At 37.4% G+C, this 10000-nt stretch overlaps 1 protein-coding gene across 8 annotated transcripts in view; it reads right to left on the reverse strand.

The window, feature by feature from the left end:
- The window catches only part of LOC106872652 (transient receptor potential cation channel subfamily M member-like 2), a 94538-nt gene that overhangs the window by 21353 nt on the left and 63185 nt on the right, over positions 1-10000 (reverse strand). For 4 of the 8 annotated variants that reach the window (XM_089364320.1, XM_089364318.1, XM_089364325.1 and 1 more), the window contains 6 exons: positions 8429-8446; positions 5214-5459; positions 4426-4600; positions 3538-3667; positions 2871-3061; positions 1497-1629 (listed from right to left, as the gene is read on the reverse strand). In XM_089364320.1, coding sequence (XP_089220446.1) covers positions 1497-1629; positions 2871-3061; positions 3538-3667; positions 4426-4600; positions 5214-5459; positions 8429-8446 — 893 coding nt within the window. The remainder of the gene's footprint in view (positions 1-1496; positions 1630-2870; positions 3062-3537; positions 3668-4425; positions 4601-5213; positions 5460-8428; positions 8447-10000) is intronic. The other 4 variants (XM_089364321.1, XM_089364319.1, XM_089364323.1 and 1 more) reach the window with 1 other exon arrangement.

Genomic DNA, 10000 nt, shown 5'->3' on the forward strand with positions numbered 1-10000 from the left:
TATCTGGGTCCAGGACATTGCAAACAAAACGTAGACGAGAAAACACACAAGCCACATAGAGAACATTCTTCTTCATCAGCTACCCCCGTTTTAACACCGGCGTTTCGAAGAGCTGGGCAGGACGCATCATTAAAACGGCTCTTCCCATGGACCGCAAATTAAATTTGTATACACAAATTAAATCTTGCCATGGAGGAATGTAGTGGCGGACAAAAAACAAGACAGGAAAACAAACAGAAAAGGCTTTACGGCCAGACGAGAAAAATTATGTGTGTATGAACGCTGTGAGGCACGAACTCGAAAGTAGGGACAAAGTAGTTCGCATGTTTGCTCGGCGATAGCCAAGGAAGAAAAGGATTATTGACCGGAAGCATGTGACCATGCCGGTGTAAGGGGAAGAGAGAAAGTGGTAGAGGGAGAAACAAAGGGAGGAAGTAGAAGAATAGGTGAGCAACGAGAGGAAAAGAGAAAGAGAGGAAGTACGAGGGGGAAAAAAGAGATACATAGTAGTAACAGAGGGGGGTAAAGCGAGATACGTAGTAGTAAAGAGGAAGAACGAGAGGGGGAAAAAATGATAGAGGAAGAGAAAGAGAAAGAGATAGAGTAGCGTCGGAAAATATAAAGTTACGATAACTACTTACAAATTGGTGACGCTGCGTCCAGTCATGTAAAAACAAATAGTAAATGAGTATATGCATATATACGTACAGGTATGTGCATACCGACATCCACCTGTATGTATAGGTGCATATCTGGGTACAGGACATTGCAAATATACGACGGGCTTCTTTCAGTTTCCGTCTACCAAATCCGCTCACACAGCTTTGGTCGGCCCAAGGCTATAGTAGAAGACACTTGCCCAAGGTGCCACGCAGAGGGACTGAACCCAGAACCATGTGGTTGGTAAGCAAGCTACTTACCACACAGCCATTCCTGCGCCTATACTTATCTACTTAATTTTAAAATTTTTTAGAATGCTTAGAAAAATCTCTAAATATCCATAACAGTATGTTGGAATGGTTCATTTTTGACCAGATTTTGATAGTGAGACAATTTCGTGCAGATCCCTTTAATATGAGACTCTTTATCATGTCACATTGATTTTTCTTATCCATGTCATACCAAACAAATGAGAATTATGACCACAAATATTGTTGTCCAGCAAACACATTTGAAATTTTGGAAATTTTAATATCAATGTAAATAAGCACTGTGGGGGATTTTTATGGTGTTCTGGAGAAATTCTGAGGAATTGTCAGTTAATATTTTCAGGGGAAAAAAAGTTATTTTGGGCAGTGTCACATGCATCACGACACATTTTGGATCCTCTTCAAGAGAATGGAGACAGAGCACCAAACTACATTTATTACAGTAATTATATTTTCCTTTCATCAAAATTTGAAGTGATGTCAATTCAGTCATCCTTACACCACAAATATAAAAGTGCTTTTCTTTTAGGTTTTGAGTACCACTTCCGTTACAACTGGAATACGTACCGATTTGAAGATGAAATTACTTTCTCATACATGCTATTACTATCATATTTCTCTTTCTTTGATAAATAAGAGTCTGCCATCTCATCTTCCCAGTGAATCAGGCGTTTCTCATCATTTCTGTCAAATTTTTCTCCTATGGAAGAAAGATATAGAGAAAAATATACACAAGTGTTGTTATGGTCAACATCATCATCATCATCATCATCGTTTAACGTCCACTTTCCATGCTAGCATGGGTTGGACGATTTGACTGAGGACTGGTGAAACCGGATGGCAACACCAGGCTCCAATCTAATTTGGCAGAGTTTCTACAGCTGGATGCCCTTCCTAACGCCAACCACTCAGAGAGTGTAGTGGGTGCTTTTACGTGTCACCCACATGAAGGCCAGTCAGGCGGTACTGGCAATGGCCACGCTCGAAATGGTGTCTTTCATGTGCCACCCGCACAAGAGCCAGTCCAGGGGCACTGGCAACAATCTCGCTCTAAAACCCTACGAAGGCCAGTCAGGCGGTACTGGCAACGGCCACGCTCGAAATGGTGTCTTTTATGTGCCACCCGCACAAGAGCCAGTCCAGGGGCACTGGCAACAATCTCGCTCTAAAACCCTACGAAGGCCAGTCAGGCGGTACTGGCAACGGCCACGCTCGAAATGGTGTCTTTTATGTGCCACCCGCACAAGAGCCAGTCCAGGGGCACTGGCAACGATTTCGCTCGAAAACCCTACAAAGGCCAGTCAGGCGGTACTGGCAACGGCCATGCTCGAAATGGTGTCTTTTATGTGCCACTCGCACAAGAACCAGTCGAGGGGCACTGGCAACAATCTCGCTCTAAAACCCTACGAAGGCCAGTCAGGCGGTACTGGCAACGGCCACGCTCGAAATGGTGTCTTTTATGTGCCACCCGCACAAGAGCCAGTCCAGGGGCACTGGCAACGATCTCACTCGAAAACCCTACAAATGCCAGTCAGGTGGTACTGGCAACGGTCACGCTCAAAATAGTGCATCTTATGTGCCACCCGCACAAGAGCCAGTCCAGGGGCACTGGCAACGATCTCACTTGGCTTGCCGGGTCTTCTCATGCACAGCACATTTCCAAAGGTCTCGGTCAGTAGTCATCGCCTCAGTGAGGCACATGAAAGATATTAATAGATAAAGAATGAAAACCAATGTTGGTGAGTTTATGACACCCGTAGCTTGATGGGTTCAGCAAAAGAGACTGATAGATGAAGTACTGGCCTTACAAAGAATAAGTCCTGGGGTCAATTTGTTTGACTAAAAGGCGGTGCTCCAGCATGGCTGCTGTCAAATGACTGAAACAAGTAAAAGAATAACAATAAGAATATAGGAGAAAAAAACCCAAAAAACAATACTTACTAAATCCAGATTTTTTCTTGTATGGTAAATGTCTTTTTCTTTTGTAAAGGTATCGAAAAAGGAGATAGATGTTATTCAAGAGGATGAGAGGAGGGGGAAGAGGGGGTCGAGTGTAGAACTCAAAGATCAGGCTGTATCTTTGGAAGTGCCAGTGAAGGTCCGTATTTACCTGCACATTTTGGAATGTGCAACTGATATGTAAAAGAAAAAGAAAAGAAACAATATATATATTGAAATAAATATTGGGTTTTGTTATGTTTAGAATAATTTCTCTACATCTACATCACTACATCATCATTGTTGTCATCATCATCACGACTATAATCATATCCATCAACCTCCTCCTCCTTCTCCTCCTCATCATCATCATTACCATCATGCACTTATATACATCACACAGCTATTAGAGAAAAGAACATTTATACATGTGCATGTTTGCACACACACACACACACATACATCTACACACATACACACACACACACTCTCTCTCACACACACACAGACATGCATATACACACACACACACACACTGAACATGAATATACTCACACACTGACATGCACACATGTATACACTTGTACATGCACACATTCATACACACACATACACACACACTCACACACACACACATGCACACACGCACACGTAAAGTTAAAGTTCTCACCTGAACATGGCAATGAGTAAATTGAGAAGAAGAATATTCGTTAGCAAAATATATAAACACATCAAAATTGGTGCGATGTATGTGCCAACCGTTGAGGGACATTTGCCAGTTATATTATTGCAATTAGTTTCTGAAACACAAGAAATATGCAAAAATCAAGAACCATTTCAGCAATTGCAGTAACAGGTGCAATATAATCTTAAACTTGTATCTCATAAGGATTATTTCCCCACTTAAACTAGCAAGGTGAAGGTTCAAGCTGCTTCTGATCCTCTTCATCATCATTTAACATCGAATTTTCTATGCTTGAATGGGTCAGACGGAATTTACCAAGGCAGACATATATCACGATCCACTATGCTGCAGTCCCATGACTTCACTGTATCCCTGGTCAGGTAACTGAGTGGCTGTTATGCTTTGCCAAAGGGCAGTCTGTCATTATGCAGGACATGGTCATGGCTTCACAAGGTATTTTCAAAATACCTGCATACCCAATAATTGGTTATATCCTCCACCAAATTCCAGGTAGAAATAATTTTTATTAAACACAGGCAAAAGTCAAATATTAGATCTATGGATTTGATTGAGACATATTGGCTAATTTCTTCTTGGTTTCTTCTTCTTTTTTTTTCTCTCTGTTGAAAAATGGAGATTTCACAATTCTTTTATCTTTTGTTTTTTACTTGTTTTAGTCATTTGACTGGCCACACTGAGGCACTTTGAAGCGGGGTTTTAGCCAAACAGATTGACTGTAGTACTTATTTCTTAAGTCTGGTACCTACCATATTGGTCTCTTTTGATGAACTGTTAACTTAATGTTGTAGGAATGAAAATAATGTGAAAGCTGAGAAAAAGAGAATGAAAAATAGAAAATAAATCACTATTTACCATCATATTCGTCAAGAAAAAGTTCTCCGTACATCTGAAAATATGCTTTTTTAAAAACTCCTCTAAATAGATCATATGACATTGGTGTACTTGGGTGGAGAATTGACTGGGTAGCAATGCCATAGGCAACCATGAAAACAAACAGGATCATGAAGAAATATCCAAGGTCTTGCATCTGAAGATAGATATTATTAAGGGGGGAAAATAACAATCATTACGTTAATATAATTGATATAGATAACATTTTATGATGATAGTTAACCGTTCAGTATTAAAAAATTCTGTTCAAAATGAGATTAGCCAGTATTTGATAGAATTCATTTTGTTGTGATTTGATACTGCAGACAGAACATCAATTGAGTTTAATGGTTAGACCAGTGGTTTTCAGCCTTTTTAATATCCAAGTCAGATTCAAAACCTGGATATTTTTTAGGGGGCTGCTTCAGAAAAAGTAAAGCATAAGATGAGTAAAGAAAATTTTTTTATATTTGAGAGTAAAACCTTTGGGATCACCAGAAAGATGTTTAAGGGCCACATGTTCCCTGGGAGCTGTGGTTGAGAACTGCTGGGCTAGACTCAAGAACAGAAAAGTAACCTTTATTCTTCTAAGATTAGCTAATGAATGGATATAAAAAAAAACAATCAATTTGTATTGACTGTAAAATCTTCAATATTTTTCTACATTTCTACAAAAAAAAAAAAAGAAAAGAGAAAAAATGGTTATTTTACTGAAGGAAAGATTTTGCATGATTCATAGCAGAACAGTGAAGAAAAGGATTCATACTAACCATTTTCTTAATCATTACAAGCTTTGGACCAAGTTCTTGGTGAATGGAAAACATATGAAGAACACGGAAGTAAAAGGAAATCAAATTTAAACTGAGCACCACTCTGGCAACATCAGAATAGTGCAGATAGCGAAGAATGATTCCAATGATGAACAAGATGATTGTTATAACATCAACTATGTTCCAAATATCGGAGATGTAATTAACAAGTTTTATCCAAAGAGATGGAGAACTTTTTGTTAACATCTGAAATATAAATGAGAAATGGAATAAAACAATTGTCTATACATTACATAAAATATACACATTTAAAGCTAAAACCTTTATTGCTGGGAAACCTAAGGTAATTCTCCATAAACCAGCCTCTCTCCTCATCATCATCTTTCAACGTCCGCTTTCCATGCTGGCATGGGTTGGACGGTTTGACTGAAGACTGGTGAGCCAGAAGGCTGCGCCAGGCTCCAATCTGATCTGGCAAAGTTTCTACAGCTGGATGCCCTTCTTAACACCAACCACTCTAAGTGTAGTGGGCGCTTTTATGTGCCACTGGCATGAGGGCCAGTCAGGCAGTTCTGGCAATGACCACGCTCAAAGAATGTTGTTTTTCATGTGTCACCAGCACATATGCTGGTAAGGTGATGCTGGCAACAATCACGCTTGAATGGTGCTTTTTACATGCCACTGGCACAGGAGCCAATCTGTGGCCTTGACAACGATCACGCTTGGATGCGCTTCTAACGTTCCACTGGTATGAGTGCCAATCAGGTGGCACTGTTATCGGCCATGTCAGTGATTTTGATTTCACTTGCCTCAATAGGTCTTTGCAAGCAAAGTTTATTGTCCAATGAATATACTGCTCTGTATCTTAGATTGTGCTTCTTTCAGAATTTCGTTTTTTACAGATTATATATATATATATATATATATATATATATATATATGTGTGTGTGTGCGTGTGTGTGTGTGTGTGTGTGTGTGCATGTATATTTGTTATTTGTGATGGAAGCAGTATTAGTTCAAAATAGCATTCTGTATATCTTACTTAATGTGGATATACTGTAGAAAGTCAGAAAACTACAAGAAGTCATTAATGTTAAAATATACTCAATAAGAATGGTTAAGGAATTCAGTTTAAACACCTCCATGAACACCTATCTAAGAATAGCTAACATTTTAGATGTCACACCAAATCTGAGTACAAATAAACATTACTTTAGTAGAAAGTTATATGAGGAAACCATATATGTATGCAAGAAATCCTTTAAACTCAGCTATATTCAAGAATTTTGTTGATGTGGAAAAGTTTCCAAGTTATTTCAGACAGCTTTTTTCAACTAGATTACACTTTATTTCAAGGATGCACTGAGAGGAAGTGGCCTCAGTGACAAACTAGTATACAAGGAACACTCCTTCATATGTAACAACACAATCAAGAGGAGAAAATAATTTGGTTCAGACCATGTCTCAATATAATTAACTTTCAATCCTTATTAAGATCTCATTTCCCAACAATACATGAATATCAAACTTTTCAACATTGGTAATGTAAAAGTTACCTACTCTTGACTGGATAACATCAATTTCCTGATTTCATACAACAATCTAAGACATACACCCAACCAGCCACTATCCTAACTCTTGGCTTGTAACTTCAGAAATCCCTCAAACTGCCTATTTTAGAGGATCATGCCTAGGATAAGTGATGATATCAAGTTAGCATAATACCTACCAATGGCCTCTACAGGAATTAAACGGGACTCATTGCAATTACATTTAAGCACTGATTTTATAAACATTTGCATTCATTCAGATCATGTGAAAACTCACCTGAATCACATCCATTTGAAGAATGCTTCATTTAGCACAAAGTTATTGTCACATAAAAGTAGTAATGTTTATATACCATAAATATATTCATTTTACACAATGTATTGAGTACTCTCATTATACACACACACACACCCACGTTTCCCCGGTGGTTACAGCTATTACAAGGGAGATAATCATTTCTTCCTAAAATTTGGTGGAATTAGAAATTTGAATTTGAAGTCATGGAATTATAAGGAGAAAGATGCATAAAACTCACAAATTTAACTTTTCATGATTAGATATTACAAAGTTCTTATACATGTATGTGTGTGTGTGTGTGTGTGTGTGTGTGTGTGTGTAGATAAGGCTTTATGAACAATGTGTCTGGAAGCAAATTCAGCTATAAATGAACTTATGATACATTGAGTTAAAAACTCCTAGGATGGGAAAAGAGTTGAGAGCAATCAGTAGGAATTGAACCATTTACATTCTGTTAGCCAGATAGACATATTACCAACCCTTTTGCTTTGTTTAAATTAAATGCATTAATCTTATGACTGAGAAAGTATGTTTGTATTTAGGATGCAAATGCAGAAGAACCATGAACTGTGCAAATAAGTTTTTATTATTGATGAGCTTTCAATAAAAGCTTGTAAATACGCAGGGTTAAAAAGCTATTAAGTTGCAAAACAGAAAAAAAAAAAAGAAGAGGAAGCTGCCTCTGTGATTGAACTGAGATAGTGTGGGTTTCTTCTTTAGTCCTGCTTGGTTTGACCAAAGAGTGTTTATTTTTTGGTGAGTGGTAAATTCCACTGCCATAAATTCCACCATAAGTGAAATTATCATTATTACGGTATTATGGAAATAAAAAAAAATGCATAAAAAATAATATCAATAATGTGAATGAATCCAAGTAAATAATTCTAAGCAAATTTTGTGAGAGTCAAAAATCTGCTTAGAATTATTTACTTGCCTGTATGGTCTGGCTAAGTCAAAATGGTTTTTGTATTCCTCCTTTCTACTTGGAGAGTTAAGATTTAATTGTAAAAATATGTCCTTCTGTTCAAATGTAATTTCATTAAATTTCTATATCTTTGAGCAGCTGAAGATTGCTCTACATTTTATATTTGATGTAATGTTCACATTGCTCAATTAAATGGAGTCACATGAAACGATCGTACTGCATTACTTTTGGATATCCTTGTTGCTTATTTTGATTCTAATCACCTTATTTTGAAACTGTATGGATAATACCATGCTAAATTCTGGTGCCTAAACTTAAGTACTATATTCACCTGAATCTAAATTTTTTACGGAACTCATCTACCAAACCTTAGCATATGTGTGTGAGTGTGTATGCTAATGCTCATTTAGGTGTATCAGGTTGCAACAGAATCATCACTTACCCAACTTCTGATGCAAATCTGTAAAAGTCAATAGAAATCAATTTTTTAAGACCACCAGATTGATAAATTCATTGTTGTTAGTTAATGCATTGAAGTCATGCAATCTTCTTCAGAGAGCAGACATGCAGAAAGTCAGTTGTGAAGCCATCATGCTTAGTGCAGTGTATATTAGTAGAAAATTGGGGAAAAGAAAACAGACATCAGTGATTTCTATTGAAAAAGATGTAATTTTGTGAATGGTTTTTAATGTTAATATTGTTATGGAAGTAAGATGTTTGAAGTCCTTTGCAGAAGGGTGCATGACAGCTTGATGTGCCTGAACTTAATAGTTCTTGAAAAAGAAGAAATTCTGTGCTGGTTGGAAAGAGGAGTAGGGGACAAACAATATGAACCCCAAGAATAACTGACCTTTGGCAAACACTTCACCAGGATCATATTCCAGAAAATTTGGGATTCTTCACAGTTTGACAAAATCCATGAAGGCTCTTCCTTGGATTAAAAGAGATCCAGAGTGCAGTGGTGGTGAGAGGGGAAGGAGTGCTGGAAGTGGATGGTGATCAGTGTTCTGGCATGCTTAAATCTTCCCTCGATGACAACTTCTCACACCTCTATAGGTGAGTGATTTTATTTGTTTATTAAACTTTTAAGCTGTTTTTGTTTTTAGTTGAGATTATTACATTTTGCCCCATGCATTTTATTGCTCAAGTACATCCCCACATGTTTAATACGACATTTTGTATTCTATGTTTACACCCATGTGGTTAATAAAGAAATACCGATAATAATACGTGCTAACAGGTTTATACTATTCTATGTTTTAGAGAGGAGTAATTATTTACATTATTTACAATGGACGGATAGGTGTCCTCACCTTGTTTGTTATTATCACGTTTCAGCTGACATACTTTCCAGCCTTCAAAAAAAAAAAGTGTGTGTGGGGAGATGGGGGGGGGGGGTCAAAAATCCACCAGGACACCTGATGAAGGCTGGAGAGTACATCAGCTGAAACGTGATAACAACAGACAGGAAGGGGACACCTATCTGTCCACTGTAAATAATGTTACTAACAGGTTGGCTAGAACGGCAGGGACAGTAAAATATAGCAATGCTGTTTCCCTCCATTAGCATTTAGTTTATTCTCTCAAATATTCTGTTTATTTATTTACATCATTTTGAATTAATCATGCTTAGTCTCATAACTTCAAGATTGCAATGATGCCATTGTATATTTTTAGAACGACATTGTAAGATAGCTGTGAGATGCTGCATTTGGTTATTTTGAATGTAAAGCAGGTGGAACTGTATGTGATACTATTTCAATTCTTCTATCACAATAAGTTTCAAATCTAATTCTTATGATAAAAATCATGCACACAACCCACCATCATGCCACATGCAACATCATCACTCTCATCATTGTTTTTTCTGACTGTTCTCATTGTACATATTGCTAACTAGAACTTAAACAACAAGACATACCTCATCAAACACTTATAACATGTTGCAAAATGCAGAAATTAAAAAAAAAAAAAAATCCTTCATGCTACATGCATTTAAATTGAGAAAAATAGA

Source organism: Octopus bimaculoides, chromosome 16 (genome assembly GCF_046866305.1).
Source record: "Octopus bimaculoides isolate indiv1 chromosome 16, ASM4686630v1, whole genome shotgun sequence".
Classification (NCBI taxonomy): Eukaryota; Metazoa; Mollusca; class Cephalopoda; order Octopoda; family Octopodidae; genus Octopus; species Octopus bimaculoides.